The 27302-nt window shown below is 38.0% G+C and overlaps 1 protein-coding gene across 4 annotated transcripts in view; it reads left to right on the top strand.

Moving 5' to 3' along the window:
* Window positions 1–27302, top strand: part of STAMBPL1 (STAM binding protein like 1) — a 96847-nt gene that overhangs the window by 20742 nt on the left and 48803 nt on the right. For 2 of the 4 annotated variants that reach the window (XM_030809293.1, XM_030809291.1), the window contains 10 exons: window positions 2539–2621; window positions 6326–6543; window positions 9583–9658; window positions 11800–11895; window positions 13974–14331; window positions 15409–15533; window positions 17559–17696; window positions 22132–22244; window positions 23188–23287; window positions 24019–24338. In XM_030809293.1, coding sequence (XP_030665153.1) covers window positions 2592–2621; window positions 6326–6543; window positions 9583–9658; window positions 11800–11895; window positions 13974–14331; window positions 15409–15533; window positions 17559–17696; window positions 22132–22244; window positions 23188–23287; window positions 24019–24075 — 1311 coding nt within the window. In that variant the 5' untranslated portion in view covers window positions 2539–2591 and the 3' untranslated portion in view covers window positions 24076–24338. Of the gene's footprint in view, window positions 1–2538; window positions 2622–6325; window positions 6544–9582; window positions 9659–11799; window positions 11896–13973; window positions 14332–15408; window positions 15534–17558; window positions 17697–19357; window positions 19478–22131; window positions 22245–23187; window positions 23288–24018; window positions 24339–27302 lie in introns of those variants that run through there. The other 2 variants (XR_004029304.1, XM_030809290.1) reach the window with 2 other exon arrangements.

Here is a 27302-nt window from a genome sequence, read left to right as displayed (position 1 = left end):
GTGTTCTTGGATATGTAGCTTCCAAACCTGATTTCTCTGGCCCTCCTAGAAGTTTGTGTTTTTTTCATTATCCTTCTGTGAGTTCAAGAGTCAGATCTTTGCCTGCAATTAAGAATCCTGCTTAATTCATTCTGAAATGCAGTGTCTCTCAAAGTATTGTTTGGAAACCTCATGTATTGGAATCACTGGGCCATATCTGACAATACCTACTTGTGGGCTTAAAACCGATGGATTCAGAATCCTTAGGGTGGGTCTTAGGAGACTGCATTTTAAACAGATCTCAGGTTTATGTGATTTTAGATGCAGTAAAATGTAAAACTGCTATCCTAATATTTTCAACCTTTTAAATTCTATGTTCTCTCTTGATGGATCTGAGCAATCATCAAAAGAAATAATTCTACTTTTTAAATATTTTATTTTATTTTTGAGCTGGAGTCTCGCTCTGTCACCCAGGCTAGAGTGTAGTGGTGCCATCTCAGCTCACTGCATCCTCCGCCCCATGGATTCAAGCAATTCTCCTGCCTCAGCCTCCCTAGTAGCTGGGATTACAGGCGTGCGCTACCACGCCTGGCTAATTTTTGTATTTTCAGTAGAGACGGAGTTTCACCATGTTGCCCAGGCTGGTCTTGAACTCCTGACCTCAAGTGATCCGCCCGCCTCGGCCTCCCAAAGTGCTGGGGTTACAGGCGTGAATCACTGTGTCTGGCCAATTCTACTCTTTTATAAGGCCCTAATAAATGACTTAGTAGTGTTTTCTTGTTCCCCTCCCTCCCCGGCTTCACATTCCCCATAAGCCTTTGCTCTGTCTTTTTAACGCTTTTAACGTCTTTTTTCCTGGTTTATTTCTTCTCACTGAGAAGTATTAATTCCTCAGTTGGGATTGCCTACATTCAGTGGTGCCAAAATTGTTAACTCAGCTTCTAAACTACACTGTGGTGAACCATGTTTTTTCTTTCTTGGGCATTTTTTAACCTGCAGGCTTAGAGCTCAATGTTTACCCCAGGGATTACTGGAGACAATGGAGGGGAAAGACTGGAATACAAGAGTAATTTTTCTTGAAGGGTTCCTCCACCATGGATTTAGGCCAGAAAATAGCACTGGAGCTGTTGATTGATCTACTTCTGAGATTTCTAGAATCACTATTATAACTGAAAAGAATCCATCTTAACCCCTTGTTTCCTAGATGAGGAACTGAGGAGATCCATGTTCAAAGTCATCTAAGTGATGAGTGGGGTATAAAGGACAAAATAAATTTAGAAGTGGAAAGTGGTGATACAGAGCTTGACCTAAACTAGCATAAAAAGGATGGGAATTACTAATATTTATTGAATAAATATTTAAACTTGGGTACATTCACTTCTCTGAGCCTCAGTTGTCTCAACTATAAAATAAAGATTCTAATAATAGCTAACATTGATAAAATATTGACTATATGCTAGGAGCTATTGATACTCTAAGGACTTTATATGCTAACTCATTTGATCCTAGAACAACCACATGATGTAGGACCACTGTTTCTCCCATTTTGTAGATGCACAGAAAGGCTATATAACTTCCCTGCAGTCACACAGCTAAACATATTTTTTTTCTATTGCTGCTTTACAGATTTTTATGAAATTAATGGCTAAATATACATGTATTATCTTGCTGCTTTTTGGTTCAGGAGTCTAGGCACAGCTTATCTAGATCCTCTGCTCATGGTCTCATAAGGCAGCAATTGACTTGTTGACATGGGCTAGAGTCTCATCAGAGGCTTGCAGTCGTCTTCCAAGCTTGTATGGTCATTGGAAGAATTAATTTCCTTGCAACTTTGGAACTTGTGGTGGCTGAGTCTTTAAGGCCAGCAGGAGAGAATCTACTTCTTTTAAAGGTCTTACCTAATTAGATCCAGACCACTCAGGATAACTTTTCTTTTGATTAACTTAACATTATTAGGGGGATTCATATATCTACAATATCTCTTCATCTTTGCCATATGATTCAACATAATCATGGGAATAATATTCCATGACCTTTGCTATCTTCCATTGGTTAGAAGCCAGCTACAGTCTTAACCACACTCAAGCGGAGAGGATTACACAAACCTACAGATATCAAGGGGCAGGAATCACAGAGCTATCTTAGAATTCTGCCTGTCAATAGTTCTAAGGTTGAGTTTAAATCCAGACTGTTTCTAGGTTTAACAGTCCATGTTTCTAATCAATATTATCTTCTTTATTCCTTTGAAGAAAGCGAACCTACTTTATAACCTTGCATAGAGTTCTAAGTAAGGTATCCCCCAGCAGATTCATACTGGGTGCCAGTCAAATGTGAATTATTTTCACACCTTCACTTTTAAAGGTCAGCTTCAAGAAACTATAACCACTTGCAGTTTTGTATTTTCAGGAAGAGATTTCCAACAGTCTCTCTAAACACTCGGGTTATATAAGTTATTTCAATTTGTTCCTGTTTGTCTGAGGCAGAGATAACCCTGGGGTTTGGGATTTCAAACTTGGGTCTCAAAAATAACTTTAGTTCTGTTTCTTATGTTTGAAACAGATGAAGTGATTGCGAAGAAAGAGTGAACATCCTCATTTCACAGATAAGACAACATGGATCAGCCTTTTACTGTGAATTCTCTGGTAGGTGACACCAGCTGATATCTAACATTTGGTTGGAAAGCCCAAAAAGAAGAACAGAAACATACAAATGTGAAATGAGTCACAATTACTTTAAGAAGTTTAGCACTTGTAGTTTTTCATCCATCTGTGTGGTTGTCTTCTTTGAGGAAGTGACTAATAAAGCTATCTTTGTAAGACTTAAAAATAATTTTATTTCCCACAAAAGTCTAAAATTTTAGTTTATCTGGCTAGATTCCAGGAGTGTAGTCCTTTGGCAAAACACTGGGGAGAAGAATTTCAGAGTTGATATCTGAGGAGCTGCTTAAAGCTCTTTGTGCCTCAGCTTCTTTATGGATAAGAATTGGAGGCTCACCTTGTATGGCGTTAACTGAGAAAAACATACATACCACCTGGGTATTGCTTTGGATCTTTGTGTAAATGTCTTTGTACTTGAAGCTCTTGTTCTTCTCACTTTTCCCCTCACTGCCCAGCACTGTGCACACTTTCTCTAGCTACATCACATGGGCTTATTCTATGTCCTAGATCAGTCTCTGAGTGTGAATATAGACTCATTATGTAATCTCCATGGCCCTGATTTTTTATTTTTTCCCAATGACAATTGGAAACAATATTTTTTGATGCTCCTAGCCTACCAGGATGGTACGATAAATGGAAACTGTCATTCCCATTTTCCTCCTCTTGGTGACCCTCCCCAGCCACTCATGGTGACCTTGTAGGAGGAGCCCCATGAGCTGCAGTATACTAAATACCCTGTACGCACAAAGACTAGCACCAAGACATAAAGAAAGAGAGGGCCTGGTTCTTGTACTGAAATAGGTTGTGACCTAGTGTTTTTTCTCTCTCTTTTTTTTGGGGGGTGGGGGCAGAGTCTCGCTCTGTCACCCAGGCTGGAGTGCAGTGGCATGATCTCGGCTCATTGCAAGCTCCGCCTCCCAGGTTCATGACATTCTCCTGCCTCAGCCTCCTGAGTAGTTGGGACTACAGGCTCCCGCCACCACGCCCAGCTAACTTTTTGTATTCTTAGTAGAGACGGGTATTCACCGTGTTAGCCAAGATGGTCTCTATCTCTTGACCTCGTGATCAGCCCGCCTCGGCCTCCCAGATTGCTGGGATTACAGGCGTAAGCCACTGCACCCGGCCCCTAATGTTTTTTCTTGACCAAGAAAGTCCTTCACAAAGCTTAGTTGTCTTCAGAGTATGTTTGGAAAGGTAGACAATTGCAGAAACATTTTCACTTTCTGTCCCGATGTTATTGTTCCACTATGGTTAATAAAGACTGACCCATTTCCACCTCTTCAGAGGAAGGAGTCATCCTTATGAGATGTCTTCTGTGTTTTTCTAGAACATTATATAACAGTAATTAAAATTTTATTGTATACGTCACTGTAAAAATGAACACAAAGGCTTTTTATCTGGGAAATTTGTGTTTTCATCCAAGAAGCCTGCATGCAAATGAAATATTATAGATTGATGAAGACTTTAGGTTATTTTCCAGCTTATCTTTGAAATCAGTTTTCAATTTGGGAAGGATAGGACCATTCAGAAGAGGAAAAATCCATCTAATTTTCATTTTCAGGGAAAAAAACTAATTATAATCTCTTGTTGCTTCCTTCTCTCACTTCTTTCTCTCTTTCATTTGATATACTTATTAATTATCACTTATGTGGCAGGGAATATGCTACATTCTAGGGAACAGAGATAAATGGAAAATGATCCCTTTTAAAACCCCAAGGAGTTCATAAGGGATCAGACACACTTGTACAGAAATAATTATAACTCAGTGTGGACTATATAGTAGTAAAATATGAACACATTACTTTTATACATATGAAAGGCTGGAACCCCCTTTGGAGAACATTCTGATTTTCATAGGTTTTTTTTCTAGTCATTTTTCTGATGTCATTGAAGCAATCATCTGTGGTCAAATGACAATATTTTCTTTTGGTGCTGTTGAGTTCTATAGGTGAGTGTGGTTAGGGAAAAGTGGATGGATTGCTGTAGGATTTGAGACATCTCAATTGGAAAAGACTATATACTGAAGCCTGAGGCTCAAAGTTCAGAAACTCCAATTTCTGTCTCTGATGTGGGGAAGCCACATAATAAAACGTACAAGGGACATGGTATGGTTCTTACTTAATGAAGCCTTGAGACACAAGTTTATGGGTCTCTGGTTACATATTAAACCTTTAGGACCAAGAATCATTTCAGATCTCTGGGGTTTTATTGGCTATAAAATTACCACCAAAGTAGACCAGATGGCATTGGAAGAACTCCAGATATCTAATTCACTATACCCTGCCCCTGAAGGTTGGCTCGGTAATTCATGGCCAGACTAAAAGTATGCTTACCTTGACTTCTTTTATAGCTTTCTACAGACTTGAATGAAGTGCTCCACCCACACAGTAGTCAGACTTGCAACCTACCCTTAACTGACCAAGGAGGCCTTGAGAAGCTAAATTTGCTCTAGGCTAACTCCGTTCTGGGAGCATCCAGCAATGGTAGAAGGGGTTGGTCTAAAGCCTTGCTTCTCAAACTGTGCATGCATAAGCACCTCTGGAAAGATGGATTAAAACATTGATTCTCCAGCCTAACTCCAGAGATGCTGACTGTAGGTCTGAGGTGAGACCTGTTAGGAATTTGCATTTGTAAGAAACTCCCAGTTGATGCTGATGCTGCCAGTACATGGACCATGCTTTGAAACATGCTGATCTAAAGTAGGGGTCAGCAAACTATGGTCTAAGGGCCAAACCACCCACTTGTTTTTATAAATAAAAATTTGGGGGACGGCCAGGGTCATTTTTTTCCATATTGTTTATGGTGACTTTCATGCTGAGAGCTGAATTCAAGTTGCAACGGAAACCGTATGGCTAGCAGAGCCTAAGATACTTGCTATGTGGCACTTAACAGAGAAAATTTCCTTTCTGAAGCACCGACTTTTTATTGAATAATTATTCTGAATTGTATATGTTCTATGCTTTACCAAAAGTGTATAGATGCTGTTTTTATTAATAAAATTCAAATTACCATCACTGACATTTCTTAGTAACATATCATTATTTTCTTAGTCAAGGACTAATTTAACAGTGTAATTACTATTATATGGAGGTCTGAGATTCTTTTTATGTTAAAAAAAATGGGAGGGGCATTCTTATGCTTGAAAAGGCTTCTCCAGGACTTACCTGTGGGTTTTTGGTTTTTTTTTTTTAACTCAATGAAGATGCAGAGAGGCCCTGTAAACTTCTTACTAAACAACACTTATTCTGGAATAGAATTGAATCTTTATAGTAACTTGAATCCAAGTTACCTCCTTGGAGACCCTTCAGAGTAGACTGACATGAACCCTGCAATGGCAGGAATTCATCTTATGACCTGCTTCACATGATCCCAGATAGAAGCATGCACAGGGATATGAGGAGCAATGATATTTTACCTAAAATGACCTGAAACATTTGCATACCCTGAAACCTAAAGTGAGATCCCACTCCAATAAAACTGTATGCTTACCCTGGAGGTTTGTCTTTTTGTTGTATAAACCATGTGTTTAAGCAAAAATGCTTTACTTTGGTTATATCATTAACTTATGAAAAGATATCCTTAGGTAATGGTGTTAGGTTCCTCATACAGAAAATACGTCCATATTATTAGTCATATCCTTTTCTTACTATAATCACCAATTAATCAGAGATTTAAATTTTGCTTTGCAGAAAAAGTTAGCTGCTATGCCTGACCATACAGATGTTTCCCTAAGCCCAGAAGAGCGAGTCCGTGCCCTAAGCAAGCTTGGTTGTAATATCACCATCAGTGAAGACATCACTCCACGACGTTACTTTAGGTCTGGAGTAGAGATGGAGAGGATGGCGTCTGTGTATTTGGAAGAAGGAAATTTGGAAAATGCCTTCGTTCTTTATAATAAATTTATAACGTAAGTGTTTTAAAGGCCTCTGAAGTGAGAAAATTGGAAAAATATTTACATAGTTATTTTGATGTGGCAGTTTGGGTATCAGTAATGTTTTCATATTCAGACCAATTGCACAGTCTCTAGGAGCATTAAATGTTCAAGTTTTTAAATTACCAACTAATGTACTCACAGGCATCCCAACACCATCTCTGAGGCTTAGGGTCAGGGAGGGCAGGAGGCTCAGGGTTATCAGATTTCCTCCCCAAGGCCAGCACAGTAATCTATTTAATGCATGTTTCACTCTTCATAAATATAATTTATTTTTTCATGCGATTTTCCCCAACAGAAATGGAAGCTTTATGGGAGCAGGAACTGCAGTGCAGCTCCATTTACAGCACCTAGAACATGCCATCAACATTTAAAAAATTTGATTTGGTGGGTTGAGTCTAGGGGACAAGTTGGGAGACCCAGGAAAGATCTGATTCAGGTTCAGGGATAGGTTCAGGAAACTCATTCAAGTTTCATATAGCACTTATTTCTTTTTAAAAAACATTTTATTAGGCTATTAAGAACACTATGTACAAAAGAGCTGTCAAAATGTTGAGTAAAAGTGGCTACATCAAAACAGCCATGTCAAAGTATCATGTTTCCTATTAGATAGATATTTGTCAGTGACATATCCTAGTTTAAGAGTTAACAGAAATGGGACTCCGTCTTTCCTTACTATAAATCTGATAACTTACTAGTTGATAACTTATGTCCTGTTATCAATAATTATATCTTCTAAGATGAACCTTCTATTTTTTAATTTTAATTGAAAGTCACATGTCGATTACTTTTGCTAGCTTATTATTTATTAATTTTATTTAAGTTGACAAAAATTATATATATTTGTGGTATGCAACATGTTTTGATACATATATGCTTATATTGTAGAATGACCAAGTCAAGCCAATTAACATATTTATTACCTCACAGACCTTTTATTGAGACAGGGTCTCCCTGTTGCACAGGCTGAGTGCAGTGGCACAATCATAGCTCACTGCAGCCTCGAGCTCCCTGGCTCAAGTGATCCTCCCACCTCAGCCTCCCGAGTAGCTGGGACTACAGGCATGTGTCACCATGCTCAGCTAATTTTTTATTTTTGTAGAGACGGGATCTTACTATGTTGCCCAGGCTGATCTCCAACTCCTGGATGCAAGTGATCCTCCTGCTTTGGCCTCCCAAAGTCCTGGGGTTATAGGCATGAGCTACTGTGCCAGACCCAAGCTGTGTAATTATGCAATACATTGTTATTAAGTATAATCATCGTATACACTGGACCTCCTGAACTTACTCCTCCTGTCTAACTGAAATTTTGTGTCCTTTGACCAACATCTCACCCCCATCCTCAACCGCTGGAACTCTGATAGCTACCATGCTACTCTCTGCCTCGCTGTGAATTCAACTATTTTAGATTCCTTCTACGTTATAAGTGAGATCTTGCAGTATTTGTGTTTCTGTGCCTAGCTTATTTCACATATAATTTCACTAGCTTAGTCAGGGACTTAGCCTGAGAACATTTAAGAAGTTGAAAGATACAATATTTTAAAAATTGCCTTCCGTGATTCTACTGAGGGCAAAATTAAAGGCAGTTTACATGGTATGCAAAATTGAGATCTGCATTTTATTCAAGTTACTGAACTTGAAAATTTAGAGAATGGTTGGCAACCTTCACCCTACCTGGGAAAATCACTTGTTTTTAGAAAGTTAAGTAATAAATATGAAATTAGAAGTTATTCTCCACCATTGATAGCCAAACTTTTCCAATAATTTTTGTTTCTGAATAAGTTACCAATTAATGATATTTCTTTTTCACCTTCTGCTCTGGTCTTGCATATGTTCCTATGGAATTGTGAGCCTGGTGAAAGGGAAAAGGCCCCTATATCTCAGAATTACTGTGTAATCAAAATACTTGAATTCTCTTGTATTATTAGTTGTATGATAATTTGTAATTCACTTATTCTTCCTGGGCCTTAGTTCCTCATCTACAAATGAAAGATTTATGGGAGAAAATCTCTGAGGTCCCCTCTGCTCTAAATGTCTTTGAATTTATTCTATTTATAAAGGCTTAGATAGCTAACAACTTTTAAAGCTTCTTTAAGGCTTAATTTTCTCATTTAAAATGGGAATTATGCTAACATTTCTGTCTAACCTATAGCCTTGTCATCAGATGAAATTAAATGATGAGTATATGTGTGTTTGATTTGATTTACAGAATCAGTAAATATAAGGCATATTATTTGATCAGAAATAGCATTTACAGCTCTATGATTTATCAAGGAAGGGTTATTCATTCATTTTGCAAATATGTATTGAGCACTTATTATGAGCTGGATGCTATTCTTCAGGCTGAGGATACATCAGTGCATAAAACAGAGAATTCCCTGCCTTCATGGTAGCAGTTTCTTCACTTTACCTGGAAGCGATGCACCTGGTTTGCTGTAGGAATTTTCTTTCACTGCTGCTGTCTCTTGTTCCTCAAACGGTGACAAAAAATAATGAATTCCTAATTAGCAACTCCTAATTCACTAGGGATTCTGGTTGTCACTTTTCTTAGTTATGAGTTTTCGGTTAAGAGTTTTTTGATACACGATGGCGCTGCTGATTCATCAGTGGTCGTTTGAGTTTTTTTCAAGAGTGAGAAGGGATTTACATCACTCTTTTTATGCTCTGATATTTTTATGTGATTCTCTCTGTTGCCAGCAGTACGCAAAAGTAAGATGGTGCTCTTTAGGGGTTAAGCATGCAGTACCTGAGAAAGATCAAGGTTACTTGATCTGTTTAGAGAGTACCCTGACCTTAGCCTTGTTAGCTATGGTGCTTAGTTTGTTGAGCTTAACCGTTAATACCAAAATGATACTCATGCCAGACTTTAGTGAAAAGGCAGATGGCAAGACTGAAGGTAAATGAATAAGTTATTAAACATGTCAGTTTTGAAAAAGGATCCTCATTCCCTTATTATAAACCATTATTGAGCTTTTGCTGTCACATAATGCTAAGGACATGTTTTCTCTTTCTTAGCTTGTTTGTAGAAAAGCTTCCTAACCATCGAGATTACCAGCAATGTGCAGTACCTGAAAAGCAGGATATTATGAAGGTATTGTGGGTTTTCTTCTCCACCGTGGAATCAAATGCTCCATAAGTATCCATTATTGATTCACCCTTCCCCTTCCTCCCCTTTCTCTTTCTCTTGAGAGTTTGAGCGCAAGAAATCCATTCCATTAACTATGATGTTTCGATTTTTTCTTATACATTTAATGATCATCACTGAGCCAGTGTGGTTTGTCTAATTGATGCTGGGGGAAAAGAAAGAAAGAAAAACGTTACCTAATGGTGTGAAGAAGGAATTATTTTACAATAATCTCCCCAGAGATTAAGAGAATGTTGTATATTTCTCCGAACTTCTTTCAGACGGTCATTTTGGCTGCTTTTGATTATTTGATACAGCCCTGAACTCAATACTATTTGAAAATTAGTGTTAGTTAGTAAGACAGCCACAAAGTTCTAGCTATTTACATCTTACAGAACTGGAATTATAAAGTGTTGTGGGGGAAGCAGGAGGTGGTAGACTAAAATACTATCAAGGAAAAAGAGTGCTGCAATTTATCATCAATTTTTTAATGATTCGTTTATCACCAATAATTGCTATATCTATAATTTTGGTTATGTCTAGCTGCGAATATATTCTTTTATATAAACATTTACAATGTCTCCCATTTATTTGTCTTTAATAGTTTGTATTGGTCTTATATGAAGGAAGATAAAATCATGTACACAAAGCCAATTGTAGCATGAAATTTTAAATAATTTTTGAAAAACACTTTACCAAATAATGAAATAAAGGCTTTTCTATGAGTCTTTTCAGACCTGAGGATGCATAAGCAAAATGCAGATTTTGTCAAATGGTCATCTACTTTATTTATTTATTTATTTATTTTGAATCAGAGTCTTGCTCTGTCACCTAGGCTGGAGTGAAGTGGCGCAATCTCTGCTCACTGCAACCTCTGCCTCCTGGGTTCAAGCAGTTCTCCTGCCTCAGCCTCCTGAGTAGCTGGGATTACAGGCACCTGCTACCATGCCCAGCTAATTTTTGTATTTTTAACAGAGATGATGGGGTTTCACCATATTGGCCACGCTGGTCTCGAACTCCTGACCTCAAGTGATCTGCCTGCCTCTGCCTCCCAAAGTGTTAGGATTACAGGCATGAGCCACCGCGCCCAGCCAACTTTTTTAATGTCTACAGTCACTTACCTGAAGTATCGTTTATTATCACATCTTTGTGTAACATTTCCCCTCGATTCTCTTGTTCATTCAACCTCAGAGAGTCTGTTTGGAAACCAAAGGTGCCAGGCTGTCACGGTGACTCTTGTACTATAATTTAGGGTTATGCTTATTGTTTTTGTAGGAGAAAAATTCTCCAAAACCATATACATTTCCCTTGTTTATGCTTATTGAATAGATATATGAATAAATACATAAATGAATAACGAAGGATTAAGAGAATAGAAATTTGGTGAAAGAGCTAGAGTCAGGAAACTTGAGTTCTGGTCCTAAATGAGCCGCTAGCTGGTTGCATAATACCGAACAGGACTCTCAGTCTCTCCAGGCCTTTATATCCTCAACTCTAAAAAAGAAGAGGTAGTTGGACTATATAAGAATTCCCAGATTTTCCTGCCATTAACAATCTCTGAGGAAGCTGTTTGAGATCCAGATTCCCAGACCCGTTCTCTAGAGGTGTTAATTCAGTAGATCCAGATTAGGCTTGGGGGGTCTGTATTTTTATAAAAAGTGCCCCAGCTGTTCTTTTTACAGTCTAGCATATCTAGAAATCCCTACCCACCATATATTCTCTCACATCCCTTCTAATTCTGATGCTACATGATTTATGTACTATAGAACAAGTCATTGATCTCAAACTCACTGCCTAAAAATGGGGTACCACAAAGGTAGCCACAAAGTTCTAGCTATTTACATTTTATAGCATTGGGCTATAACAAAATGCTTATCTAATCAGTGGGGCCAATAAAGGTCTTACAAAAGGGATAATAGTGTTTGTTTCCTGCTGGAAAGTTATATTTTGGACCCATAAAACAGAGAGATTTATTTTTCTGCCATCATCTTTGGTTACCCATGACTTTATTTGCAATATACCTACGAGCTGTTTTTCTTTCTCACCTGATGATCTGAAAGAGTGTATTGAAAATCCCACTAATCAATATGTATATATATTTTTAAAAGAAACTGAAGGAGATTGCATTTCCAAGGACAGATGAATTGAAAAACGACCTTTTAAAGAAATATAACATAGAATACCAAGAATATTTGCAAAGCAAAGTAAGTTCAGTTGGTACATTTATTTCATGACTATTTTATGTATAAGTGTTTTTTGAATTTCATTTTTATGTGATGAGTTTTTCAAATGTTTTGTGCATTTACATTAAAAATTAAAGATGCAGTGATGTGAAACCAATAAAAAATTTATGCTGATATCCAGGTTAAGCAGTTGTACCAACAATGTGGTATTTCTATTTCCTTACAATATCTAACAAAGCAATGTGTTAGAAAACAGATTTCCTGCAGCGATTTAAGTAGAACTTTTTGATTAACTCTTGCCAATATAACCTTGAGCCAGATGGCTGCTCTTTTGCCAGATGAACAGCCAGTAGGAGGTAGGGAGAGCAGTATATGGTTTTTGATGTGCCTAATGATTAGGCCTTAGAAATGTGAATTTGATTCTTAGAATGTTACAGTCAGTATTGCACTGAGATAGAATAACAGCTAACTTTGTGGTTGAAATGTAATCATATCACCCAAAAGTGTTGGCTTCTGGATTGTTATTAATAAAGAGTGAACATTATGATATTGTCTGAGAGGCAGAAAGGCATTGGAAGAAGAAATTGGCCAATGAGTGTATGGGATACTCAGTTCAACATAGCATCATTATAAATGTTATTTTGCTTTTTTGTTTGTGTTTTATTTGCTTTAGAGGCTACCACCTTCACTGACTCTCACTTCAGTTCAATCTCATCAGCTCTGAGAATGCTCATGGAGCTTTTTGAGTTTCTTTGTGCATAGGTGGAAGGCTGGCTTGAGTGGAGAGTTTTAACGAAGTGGTAGAGGGAATGTTGAAATTGGAAATGTCCCTCAAGTGTGTATATTAATAATGTGACTTGAAATATGAAAGATAGAAATTATCTTAGAGGGTAAGACAAAGCAACAACAGCAAGGGAGATGAAAGCCGAGTTCAAGTCTCCTTTCCACAGTCAGCAATGTGTATGATCTTCCTCTTCATGATCTTCCTGGGAGGAACAGGCTGTGCAGCTGTTGCATGTTCTGCCTTTGATACCAGTCACTTCATAGCCGACAGTAGTGTCCCATGTAGGAATCTCTGTGGGTTTAGAATAGCAGGACTGAGCCTAGGAGAGATGAACAGCCATGTCTGTGAGCCCTTGCTTCAGCCAGCATTAGCATCATTTGGAAGCTTGTTAGACATGCAGAATCTCAGGCCCCACCCCAGACCTGCTGAATCAGGATTTGCAATTAGCCCCAGGGTGATTTGTATGCACCTGAATGTGCCACTGTAAGCTGTGTCCCCCATGGTACCGCCATCTTACGGTAGCTCCCAAATGTAGTTTCTATCAAAATCACCTGACAGGCTCATTAATATTTCATATTATCTGACCTAATAAGCCTGGATATTTTGTTAGAACTGGAGAGCTTGGGACTCCTCATTTTTAGCAAAACTCTCAGTTAGTGGTGACAGAGAAGGTTGGAACACATTTTAATAACCCTTTTTTAGTGATTCCTTCTTGTCCATAAATTTCCAGCAGAGTGTGAGTTCTAGAGTCAAATGCAAAGGTTCTAGGGCAGCACTGTTCAATAGAACTCCCTGCGATGATGCAAGTGTTCTGTTTGACACTTTCCAATATGGCATCCACTAGCCACATGTGGCTACTGGGTACTTAAATGTGACTAGTGTGCCTGAGGTACTGAATTTCTAACTTTGTTTAATTTTAATCAAGTTCAAATAACCACATGTGACTAGTGGCCACTATATTATAAGTGCGGTAGGGGTGAGATATTTTGTTTCATATGGTCTTGTTGGTCTGACTGAGCAAACAACCTTGACATTGATTTTCCAGTATTTAAAAGCATAACGGAATGAAGGGATCCTGATTGTCATGGCCTGTCTCTGGTAAAATATCAGTGGATTTAGAACTGCTATCTTAATCAGATCAAGGGGCTTTTGCCCTGATGTTCTGTATTTCTCTGACTGTTCCCTGAGTGTCCCTGTGGGCGTATCACAGTATCTAGCCTTTTTCTCTGTCTGCTTGAAGACTGAAAATGTCTAATTCCAGTTCAAAGTTTTTCCTTGGAAACTAACCTTCTCTTCTGGCTGCCACACTTTTTAGAACAAATATAAAGCTGAAATTCTCAAAAAACTGGAACATCAGAGGTTGATAGAGGCAGAAAGGAAGCGGATTGCTCAGATGCGCCAGCAGCAGCTAGAATCGGAGCAGTTTCTGTTTTTCGAAGATCAACTCAAGAAGCAAGAATTAGCCCGAGGTCAAATGCGAAGTCAGCAAACCCCAGGGCTGTCAGAGCAGATTGATGGGAGTGCTTTGTCCTGCTTTTCCACACACCAGAACAATTCCTTGCTGAATGTATTTGCAGATCAACCTAATAAAAGTGATGCAACCAATTATGCTAGCCACTCTCCTCCTGTAAACAGGGCCTTAACGCCAGCTGCTACTCTAAGTGCTGTTCAGAGTAAGTGATGAAATGCACCCACGTGAGACACTGAGGCTCATCGGATGGAACCATATTTCTATAGCATCTGGGAGGGTCCTTCTCATTTCATTATTAATTGTAGTAGGCCCCCTGCGTAATATGGTATGAATGACAGAACTAACCTTTCAATACTCTCTGGCTTTTACTATATATAACCTTAAAATTCAGGAAATATGATGCCCCCGGTAGAGCAGAGACTCTATAATAAATGGGAAGTATTTTATCATTGAATGGAGATTTTAAATGAGAAGAATTTCAAGTACTTTTGTCTTCTATGTATTTTAACTAAGAAATACATACATCGTAAATACATCCATCTTTCTGGAGAGAAAAGGTGTTGAGAAAATTGTTTATCCAGACCTTTGCTCAGCAATAAATGTTTATACTCAGTAAGTTTAGCATCATCCTTGGACTGAGAGAATCTCATACACATAGATAATTAACCTCCAAATGGACCGTGTGTTTCTGCAAGAATTAGTGCTGCTCAGTACTGCCAGATCAGTGCTGGCAAGTTTCCAAAATACAGAATTCTTCTTTGCAGACACTGTCAGATAGAATTTGTGTTCCCATTTATTTGAAATGAGTGATAATAGGCAACCATTTTTAAAGTTACTTTACTGCTAATTGTTTACCAAAACGTTGTGCTTTTACTTACTGATCACCAACTTTCATAAAGATATAAGTAACATGATAAACACAATATTTATCTATGTCTTATAGGATATGAGATGCATTCTATGCAGCCTATGCATTTAACCCTATATTTGCTTCATGTCAAAAGATAACATAACATGTAAATAGTTGACCCAAGGCACAAACATGTAAAAGTGCTTGTACCTTCCAATTTTGCTTATAAAATAATTTATATACATAATTTAATTTTACTTCTAGTTAATGTTTACTTCTAAGAGTTTTAAAATAAAATATGGAAAGTGGAACACCTGATACTTTTATTTTTGAAATTTATGTCCAACTGCAACTGCTTGCCAATAACAATTTTGAAAGATGGGACATATAGTTTGTTTTTTAGCCTTTTCTCCCTTTTTTGTTTCTTAGATTTAGTGGTTGAAGGACTGCGATGTGTAGTTTTGCCAAAAGATCTTTGCCACAAATTTCTGCAGCTGGCAGAATCCAATACAGTGAGAGGAATAGAAACCTGTGGAATACTCTGTGGAAAACTGGTATGATCTTTTTATGTATGTAAATATATATATATCTGCATAGGATACTTTTAATAGTACTAGATTTCTTCTGATAAGTGGAACAGAATAAAACCATGCTAAGAGTTGTCAATATTATGAAATTAACATTACACAGATTAACTTTATAAAACTACTGTCATTACTAATGGAATGATCCTTCTAGAAAATAGATTGTAAAATTTCAGAGACACTATAAAAACTTGTCCTAAAGAATCAACCTATAAATTAAATCTTTGATTAGAAAAATGGTACGAAATATAGGTCTTCAGATTTCCAAATCTATCTGGTTGCCAAATCAAATTTTCATTGCAATTGTTAGTTTCACATACATTCATATAATTAACTTTATCTGTGGCATGTATTATTTTGCTGTTCTTTTTCAGATACACGTGGAATAAAACTAGGATTTTGTTGTTTCCTTTAGTTTAAGGCAGTAGTTTAAACAAAAGCTTATAAGCACAGGACATATTTAATTATGGAAGATGTCATCATAAGTATGTGATGAAAGACAATGTCATAATAGAAGGAGAGGAAAGAGAGGAGATGCATTCAATTTCCTATCTACAACAAAGATAACGTTTCTTTGGACGTGTCCTTTCATAGTCTGTTTTGAGTACCAGTTTATATATCTGGGTCCAGGTATATTTTCAGTCCTCAAAATTTAGCTTAGGAACCTCTGCTTTATTGAATAATAATACGTTGTATTCAGTACACAATCTCCTGCTGCATTCCAGTGTTTTGTCATTACTTTCCCGGAGAGAGGAAGCCATTGGTGGCAAGCACAGGAGAATGGGCATCTATAGTCGCCTCTGTTGCACTTAAGGGGACAGTGTGCTATTGAAGCATTCACCCCCATATCCTGTTGTATTCAGATTGATTGATTGATTCATTTGTGATTCATTCACTCCGTTGTCACACAAACATTTACTGAGTATCTAAATGTGCCAAGCACTGTGCTGGTTATTAGCATTTGGTGTCCTGCAACAGCCACAGTCCCTGCCTCACGATGCTTACGATGCTGTGGAGACCCAGACAGATGACTAATAGTAAGTGGGGCTGAGTGCTGTTTGTGCAAGTGTAGGGCATCATGGGAGTGTGTAACTGGGAAATCTAACCTTGTCTGAGGGGTCGAGAAGGGCTTCCCTAAGAAGTGATATTTGAGCTAGGCCTGAAGAATACATAAAGGAGGAGGTTAGATGGAGGGAAGAGTTGAAATCAGGGGAAAGGAGCAGTGGGTAGTGTGCAGGAAAGCCCTAAGGCTGGAGAGAGGATGGTCCTCTGGACGGGAGAAAGGCCAGCCTGCCTGGGGGAAGATAACCTCTCATTGCACAAACATCTCTTCCTTGAGGATCCCATGGCACTTCACAAGCCTCTTCCTCTCAACTCTTATCTTTTGCCTAAGGGGGGTAATTTGCTTTTCCCTTCTCTTTATCTGATTGCAAACCCAAAACATTATCTTATTACAGAAGATCCTAATAAGTCCTCCCAACATTCTAAGAATGTCTTAAGTCTTGAAGTGCCATTAAATATAATTAGTAAAATAGAAACAAAACCATCAACCTTCACAACCCTAAGAAATGCCTTTTGGTAGCACCACAGAATTATTTAACTAGTATCTCCCCCTCCAAATAAATCTGTCCTTGTTTTGTTCAGTTTTTCCATTATAGATATATCAAGACATCATTTATTAACTAAACTTCCACAGACCAGCCTGGAATGCAAATTCCTATTTCTGTTATGTTTTCTATTGTGAAAGTGGGTTTCAAGCTACAAACAACTGATTCTCAAACTTTTGGCAAAGAATCCATTTTTACTGTTGGGACTTTGTTTTTGAATTGGGAAGCGTTGTGTGTCCAGGTACAGGGAGGGATGATGTAAGTGGTCCCTGTACCTGGACACACCCCACTGCTGGGGGACTCTTTAGTCTTAAACATTGCACTTCTTGTTCGGTTATTTTTTTTTTCTGTGAGATGCATGTCATTCTTTCTGCTACTTGTTTTTTAGACACATAATGAATTTACTATTACCCATGTAATTGTGCCAAAGCAGTCTGCGGGACCAGACTATTGTGACGTGGAGAATGTAGAGGAATTATTCAATGTTCAGGATCAACATGATCTCCTCACTCTAGGATGGATCCATGTACGTTTGACCTTTTGGGTTTCAGTTTATTTTTGTGTGGCGTGCTATTTTCCTCCTTGAAAAAAAGTTTAGCTTCATTTAAATAGCTTCTTCTTTTTAATTTTTTCAAATATAATAAAGGTTATCATTTAAGTAGTGGCTCTCAAGCAAAGAGAAAAGAATAACAGATATTTAAAAAAAAGGTCATCATATTACAGCATATTTTTCAGTCTTAGATTGTGCCTAAATCTGTCAAATCTGGATTTGGAGAACGTATATCTTATGCTTTTTTGTATCATCTGAAGTTAAAAGACATAGAAAGAAAGAGAGTAACACTTGGAAATCAGTGATTTGTTTTAGATGATTTTACATAGCCTAGTGAAGGCTTAGCCAAATTGTTAACTGATTTGGCTAGACAGCTGTTAGTGTGGGTCTAAATTAGATTATTTTAAGAAAATATCTGAAAATGTTTCTTTTAAACATGTGTTTGTATATATCAGCTACACTCCCCGACACCCCTCAGATAGGCAAACGATGTATGGATCACTGTACAAACAGCCACAGAGTAAGGCAAGAGGATAGGGCCCAAAGCATTGAATTCCAATACCCACCAGGCCATCATAGGAGCAAAGCAAATAGACATGAGGTTAAATCTTGGCTCTGGTAAGAATTCACTGTAGGAGCATTGGCAACTTAATTAAGCAATCTGAGCATCAGTTTTATCATCCACAAAGTGGAGATCATAATAATTGACTTCGCAGGATGTTTCATATTAAATGAGATACTATTGGTGAATTTCATAGCACATTTTTCGAGGGACTCAGAAAATTCTAACTGTTATAATTGGTGATAATAATCTATCCTTTCTAGCCATAGTGCAATCCAGCCGAGGGAAATTTTTTCCTTTCAGTCTTACATAAGCTGGATCTAGGATAATGTCTTGGTGTGTTTTTGCTGCTATAACAGAATGCCTGATACAGGGTTATTTAAAAAGAACAGAAATTATTTTGTCTGGTCTTGGAGACTGGGAAGTCCAAGATCAAGGCACCAGCATTGGTGTCTAGTGAGGGCTGCTCTCAGCTTCCACGAGCTTCACTAAACACGAATGGCACCTTGTTGCTGTGTCCTCACAGGGTGGAAGGCAGAAGGGCAAGACAGCACTCCCTTCAACCTTGAGCCCTTTCACAAGGGTCTTAATACCATTCACTAGAGTGGAGCCCTCATGATTAATCACCTCCCAAAGACCACACTTCTTAATACTGTTGCATTGAGGATTAAGTTTCATCATGAATATTGGTGGAGACTCCACCATTCAAACCATAGCAGGTTAGGATAAGGCATCCCACTGAGATAGGATACTGGCCAAGAAAATTTCCAAGACACATTCTGGGGACCTCCAAGTGTCCTTGAGGAATGATACATGATCATTTTGTATTTTACTTGCTTTATAGAGAAGCACTGGGGAGGGGCAGCGCGCACACACACACACACACACACACACACACACTTCCTAAGCATTTGCTATTATGCAGTTCTGAAGGGTACAGGAGACTATAGTCCCAACTCTTCCTGTAAATTACTATGTGCTATCAGTTAGGACTTCTAGCCTCGTTTCCAGATTCCCTCATTGACTGAGTGAGGCTAATGAATACCTTCTGTCCTCACTGGATTTCTGTGAACAGGAAACAAGATACCAGGTGTGAAAGCTCTTTGAAAAGTATAAACTGCCTCTTAAATGCAAGAAATTATTTATAATGAAGCGTTTGTAAAACTCTTCATATGTCTATTTGCGTTACTAAACAGTAAGTAATATGCATTACAGTTTGCCTGGAAATTGCTATATTATTTAGCTTAACATGATTTCTGTAAAAAGAATGCCTTATTTAGCTTAACATGATTTCTGTAACAAGAATGCATTTTAAAGCAAAACAAATTCTAGCAAAAATGACAGTCCATTAAATTATGCATTTACATTGACAAGTCAATGTTAGTTTATCTAACAAAACATTTTCCAAATTAGAAACAAAAATTTTTCCCTTATGACCTACCGTGGACATAATGTATGCAATTATGAAGGTAAGTTGTTTAATAAGTTTAGCATAATTCTTGAATTCTAGGACTTTTTGTTAAACTCATTTCACCTTATCAAATTATTGTGGTTGGATGAAAATACAAAAATGTTACATTTCTAAACCACAGTGATCGTAATGACTTTTTATGATGGTTTTTATTAAGTATAATAATAACAACAAATTCCAGAGCTGGCTTTTTTCAAATACAAATTAGTCATAGGAAAGAAAGGTCTGAAACATAGACAAACATGTATTTGACATTAGACGTTTGGTTTAACTAGTTTTATGAGCATCAGCAAGTTACTCACTTTCCTGCTTACCTCAGTTTCCTCATCTGCAAAATGGGGATAATAATAGCACTTATCTTGTTGCTGTGATAATTCAATGATATGACTCATGGAAAGTGATTAGTTCACATTATACAGTTGCAATAAATGGCATCTGCTGCCATTGTTATCATCATCATCATCATTTTCATTTCCGTAGAGTAAGGGAATGGGAGCCTCATTCTCCCATGGGAAAACTGTCCTAATTGGAATAGTCATAATTCCTTTTGGTACAAATGAAGGACTCAGGTCATGTGGTGTGCATTCCGTGTGGAAATAAATTGACAAGCAGAGTGATTTGTCTGTTTAATAACCTGCTTGCTGCCTCCACAGCACTATAGTTTCTTTGAACAATTTTTAATTTCTCATGCAGACATAGAAGGCTCTATTTTACAAAGAGAAGGTATTCCTTGTAAGATAACAGGCTGTCAGATACTCCCACTCATACCCCCTACTGAAGATTTGCATTTTAAAAGTTAGGATAATTTCCATTCCTTTGTTGATCTAAGTTTTTGTATACCAAGTGTTATTTTTTCCTTGCAGAACATGTACCTTTCTGTAAATCATCATCTGATTTTACCTTCATTCTATTAAAGCAGAAAAAAATGTTGTCTTGCCTTTTTGGTTTTTCAAGACAGGGTCTTGCTCTGTTGTCCAGGCTGGAGTGCAGTAGAGTGATCACAGCTCACTGCAGCCTCAACCTCCCTGGCTCAAGCGCTCCTCTCACCTCAGCCCCCTCAAGTAGTTGAGACTACAGGCACATGCCACCATGCCTAGCTAATTTAAAAAACTTCTTTTTTTGTTTGTTTTGGAGAGATGGAGTCTACCCATGTTGTCCAAGCTGGTCTTGAACTCGTGGGCTCAACTGATCCTCTCACCTTGGCCACCCAAAGTGTTGGGATTACAGGCATGAAGCAGTATGCCTGACCTAAAAATAATTTTAAAATCTTACATTTCTTTAAGAGAATATAGTTTTGTGTAAAAGAATTTAGCTGCGACTATGGCTCTGTGCGTTTTAGTTAATAAAGTCATTAACATAACAACAGCAATAACAACAGCTAATGACTTTTATTTCTATGTGCTAAGCACTGTTCCAAGAATTTTAATGGACTGTCCTATTTGATCTTCATAACAATCCCATGCAGAAAATATTATCCCAGTTTTACAGATGACGAAATGGGCAAGAGAAGGTTAAGAAATCTTCAGTGTCATATAGCTAGTGAGTAACGGAGTCAGGACCTAGACAGTGGTGCCAAGAATCTTTGTTTCATGATTAAAATAGTCACATTCTTTTTTTCAAGAGTAATTAGGGTTTAATATGAATTTTTAAAATAACTAGGTATGCATTTATTTTTTATATTCAAGTATGAACCTCCTATTGGCCATGCATAAACACATTTGTATGTAGCCAGAAACTTGGCAGATTTCTTTTAATTTATAATCCTCCTTTTTTTCTCCCCATGTATTTAGTTGCTATGCAAGATTAGTCCCAAATACCTTCAACAACTTGGAGTCTCCCATTCTCCCGTTTATAGGAAATGGCAGTCCACAAAAGGATGCACAGTAACATGTGGTCTATTTAGTGAAAACTTTCTTTTAATGTTCATAAAGTTGTATATATGTATCTTGTGCCCAGGGTTTCCAATCACAGCTCTGCTCCTTACCAGCTGTGTGACCACAGGCACGTTATGTAACCCCCTTAGTTTTGGGATCCTTGTATGTAAAATTGAGATAATAAAATAAGTATCTCATAAATTAGTTGTGATAATTATATGAGAATCTGTTTAAAGCCTCTAGCAAATTAATTTCCAGCTCTTTCTTTCCCAAAAAGAAGAAAGTACACTAAGACTTCTAGGAGCCTCTTCTCAAAGTCGTAATTATTCCAAAATAGCAAATAATAGGCATTAAGGGAAGGATTATGTCAGCAAAACCTTTTTAAAAATCCTTATTTGATTAATGATGGCAAAAAATAAAAAAAAAACAGTTTTCTATTAAAATAGGCTATGGCCTTGGCTAAGACAGCTATCCTAGTAAGATTATCTTATTTTCTATTTATAGACACATCCCACTCAAACTGCATTTTTATCCAGCGTCGATCTTCACACTCACTGTTCCTATCAACTCATGTTGCCAGAGGCCATTGCCATTGTTTGCTCACCAAAGCATAAAGAGTAAGTGTAACTCTTCAGGGGAGACCAAAGAAGGCTTTGCCCAGGGCTGCTGGGTTCCTGTGTGTCCAGACACCAGGTTGTGGTACTTGGATTGGCAAGCACACAACGCCCTCGGGAAAAAGAGATGGGTAGTAGTCAGCTGCCATAGACCTATAGCTCTGCAGTTTAAGGTCCTTTCAGTGGCAGAATTACTGATTTTCTTTCTTCAGTTAGCGTGACCTTGAGGTGAATAACATTTAAGAAAGATGCTATCCCAGTTAGCCTTTTTAGGACTTATTTCGACTGTATCATATTCTACCATAAGAAATGTTCTAGCCTTAGCTGAGAAAAAAACCTTTCTAGCTTTGGGGGACAATGATTATTGTAGAGTGGTTATGAGTATGGGAATCAAACAAACATATTGAAATCCTGGCTCCACCCCTCAAGTGGTGTGTTAGGCAGGATACTTGACCACTGTGAGCCTCTGCCTCTTCATCCCTGATACCTGCCCATCAGGGATGGATGTAAAGATGAAATTAGATAATAGTTTATGTACAGTGCTTAGCATAGTGCCTGGTACCACAGCAGGCACTCGATACATATTTGCTATTGCTATAATCTGTATTAACATTATTAGAGGAATTCGTAATGTCTGCCACTTGTAATTTCCTCTCATGAGACTCTCTGGTGGGGCTTTGGCCTTTCCTCTGGGGTCACACACAATAGCTTATTTGCCTTGTCCCCTTAACGGTCCTGCAGGCTCTTAGCAGCAGCATTGCCTCCTCCTGGGTTTCTCTCCTCTGGGCCAGTCATTGGTTTAAAAAAAAAAATCACTATGGAATTCCTAGTTTGTGATTTCTCAATCCCATCTGAGGAATATGTATGTGTGTGCTGTTCAGATAAAGCACCTGGAATGCCCAAATGATCCTTAATTTTTCTCCCTTGTTTTTACTCTGAAATTTAGCACTGGCATCTTCAGGCTCACCAATGCTGGCATGCTTGAGGTTTCTGCTTGTAAAAAAAAGGGCTTTCATCCACACACCAAGGAGCCCAGGCTGTTCAGTGTGAGTACATCATATTAGTTATTTTTCCAGATATTTCTTGTTCACTGGCCCCCCAACCTGTTTTTAAATAAATAGTAGCAGTCTAATATAAGATAAAATACTATACTGCTTAGTTTGGAGTTTTATCTCAGAAAATTAATCTATCTGTATACTTAATTTCTGATTTATTCTCAAAATCATTGTATTTACAAGGAAACATCAATATTTCTGTAGCAGAATTAATGGTGCACAAAGTTACCTTTCCACTTATATATATGTATGATATTTAAAAGTTTTCTTCAGAGTCCAAATAAGTAAGCAATTATCATAGAAAATGACATTTAAAATGTTGCATGAACTCTTTCTGCTTGATATGGCCAAATTAGTTTTTTCATAGCAATTGGATGGAAACTACAATCATACTTCTTGATTACCTTTGCATAGTCCAAAAGAAACATTTGACTACGCCTTTTTTTTTTCTAATTTTCTTTGAGGTTCTGTGGCTATAACATCAGAGAACGTTATATTGAAGTTAGAATTTACTTAAAATGAAAATCATTTGGCAACCCCTGTAAATATTTTTGTTGTTGTTGTTGAAAATGAATAAATGTGATTGTATTTGTTCTGATTGGAAATATTTTAAAAATCAGGAACAATTTAAAATTAGGAAATCTATACTCCCTAAAGAAAATCATATGGTAAACATTATGGTGAAATCAAACATATGGTAAAACCAATTTTTTCTTTCCTAGATATGCAAACATGTGTTGGTAAAAGACATAAAAATAATTGTGTTGGATCTGAGGTGATATGTTCTGAATGTAAGCACCATCAACATCAGACACCTACTCATGGACATGTGGTTGCCGGATTTTCTTAAGATGTTTCCAGAAATGACTGATATTTTATATTTATACATTTTAGATGACAAAGCTTGATATTTATTGCTGTTGCACATTTTGAAGTTTTCTTTTTGGGTTGCTCTGTGTCAAGAGAGGTTACATAGTGTTAAATTGGTACCTAATAATGTACCCACATACTATGGCCAGATAATAAATTGTGCTGCAAACAACATGTCTGGTATTTATAGAGGTCTCTGCATACATTTTTAGAGCTTTAGATGATTTGCTGTATTTTTTATTCATGTAAAATGTGATTCCAAATAAGAAATTCTGAGCGTGTGTAGTCTCCAAAGCAGACCATCTGTTTCTGAAACCTTCCCCTGAGGTAGGTGAACAGCTTCCATGTGTAGATGAAATATGGCTGCCATTGATAAAGCTCGTTCTGTGTTTTCAGTATCATGAAATCCCAGGCTCAGAGAGATATCACTGCAGTGAATCATTGTGTAAGATGCAAGAACAACAGGCTTCTATTCAGGGATCAGGTGTCAGAGGGCCTGGGATAGCAGACAATTCATTAACTTGATTTAGAAGGCTAAAAGTAGAGAAGCTGGAGAGAGGAATTTTTAAAAAAAGACTCAGATAAAAGTGCAAAGCCTGTTACTGTGAAAATGAACAGGGGTGATAGGAAGAAGAAATGAGACATAAGAAATAACTGATAATTCTTAGTCAAAAAGAATGAATCAGAAAATAATTTGGAAAGTTTTGTCATTAAAGGTATCTCTATATAAATTAGTCCCCAGAGAATGAGAACCAAATAAGTTTGAAACTGAATAGGGGGACATAAATACAATGTTTTACTAAGGCTTGAAATGGCATTTGTGGCTATTACCTAGATAGTACAAGCATTTATCTGGATAAAAAGAGACAGATTAAATAGAAGGAATGAGAAACTTGGGTGCTCTGTTAGCAAGTTGAATTGGTAGGAAAAACCTGAGGATGGAAACAGTGTGGAGAAATCTTAGCTGCAGATACACAGAGGGCAGAATGGAAGTGATATTGTTGAGTTCTTTGAGAATAGGTCCTTCGGGACACTGAAGACTAGTTCTGCAGGTGAAATCTTTATCTTGGAAGACATCGCTCCCAGGCACGTTGGGAAATCCTGGGCTGACAGCCCTTTCCTTAATCGAGAAGCTTGTGATCACTTCTTAGTCTCCCTTCTCATCCTTTAGGGCCTTACCTTACTCTAATCTAGCTTTCTTCTTTTTTCTTTTCAACGTTTAAGTTTCCTTCTCCAGCCGTCTCTCCCTGGATCTCCACGACTTTTCAACAGGGCCAAACTAATCCTATGAAACCTTCTGTCTTCCCAGTGTCTTCCGTGCCAGCCACAGCTCTCCCTGCCTTTGCTTTCCTCATGACATTGTGTCTGAGTTGCCTAAACAACTCATGTTTCCATGTACTAGCTTCCACTGCTTAGTTCAATGATTTCTATATTCCAGAGTGGTATTTCCTGTACTCTGTGCTTGGATAGTTTGGCTGTGTCCCCACCCAAATCTCATCTTAAATCATAGTAGGAGGGACCTGGTGGGAGGTAATTGAATCATTGGGGTGGTTACCTCCATGCTGTTCTCATGATAGTGAGTGAGTTCTCAGGATATCTGATGGTTTCATAAGGGGCTTTTTCCCTTTTGCTCAGCACTTCTTCCTGCCATTATGTGAAGAAGGACGTATTTTGCTTCCCTTTCCGCAATGATTTTAAGTTTCTTGAGGCTTCCCCAGCAATGCAGAACTGTGAGTCAATTAAACCTCTTTCCTTTAGAAATTACTCAGCCTTGGTCAGTTCTTTATAGTAGCATGAGAATGGACTAATACAACATCCCTCCCTGCTGGTCTGCTGGTCTAGTCCTCAATTCTGGTATCATGTCACCTGAATTCTGTTCCTGTTCTCATTTATACAGAACCACCTACTATGGGCAGGTCAGTGGCTTGTTTCTGTTTCATGAAATCTTCTAGCTATGCAGAGCTTAGGTCTCAGACTTCAGAAGTAGAGCTTGGCTTGCCTTGTGCATGGAGACTTTAGTCTATGGCCACCACTAGTTAAGAGCAGATTAACTCTGCAAGGCTGGCTCCATAGACACCTCACTTTTTCCTGAGTGGTGCTGTCCTCAGTGTCTTAACACTTAAACACACCATGATATTCTGATATACTTGATCAAAGGAAAATGTTATATACTTTATCCAAGTAAAAATCATTGTTGGGACAACGGATAGTTGAGAAATGAGTGAGATCCTCTGTATAGAATTAAAAATTATAGTAATACACTGAGAGGATGTAAAATGAGAGTTGTCCGATGAAAAAGCTATGGACATTGAATGGTGCCTAAAGATAGAAAGGACTCAGTTGAGAGCCAAGAACATTTAGCATCTTAGGTTTCCAGAAAGACTAGAAAGAGAAGCTGTGAGTGTGCAAAACCATTATGTCCCTTCTGAATAGCAAATTAGAAGATAACTCATTTTCACTAAGAAAGTATATTGTATTTCCTAAAGAAAGGAGACATTCTTGGCACTTTTTTTGTAGTTTTTTTGTAGGTTTTTTTTTTTTTTTTTTGCCAAGTACAAACCAAATTAACCAGGATCTCACAGAGTGGGACTGTTGGAGGCGGCAAACCAGAGCCTGACTTTGGCTGGCAGAATGAGGCCCTGGGGCTGTGTCTGAAAGAAGAACCAACAGAAGTGTGACCACATCACTTAGTAATGGACTGGTCACGAGGCAGAGACCCTGTTAACCAACCTGGAGACGCCACTACACACACATGTGCATGAGCACCAGTGTTCATTGGATAAGCTATCTATGGAAGGTCTCTTTCACAACAGGCAGACAGCACCTTCTCTCTTTTTGAGACAAGGTCTCACACTGTCGCCCAGGCTGGAGTGTAATGGCACAATCATGGGTCACCGCAGCCTTGATCTCCTAGGCTCAAGCGATCCTCCCATGTCAGCCTCCCGAGTAGCTGGGACTACAGGCACTCACCACCACACTTGGCTTTTTTTTTTTTCTATTTTGTAGAAATGGGGTCTTGCTGTGTTGCTAGGGCAGGAGATCCTTCTTTTGAATATGAATCAGTTCCAAAGCTCCATTCGCCACATCCTAAGGCAAAGATGGTTCTTCATTTCTTTCAGATTTGTGTTTCTGTAGA

The sequence above is a fragment of the Nomascus leucogenys genome, chromosome 3 (genome assembly GCF_006542625.1).
Source record: "Nomascus leucogenys isolate Asia chromosome 3, Asia_NLE_v1, whole genome shotgun sequence".
NCBI lineage: Eukaryota > Metazoa > Chordata > Mammalia > Primates > Hylobatidae > Nomascus > Nomascus leucogenys.
This window is presented reverse-complemented; position numbering and strand designations above follow the sequence as displayed.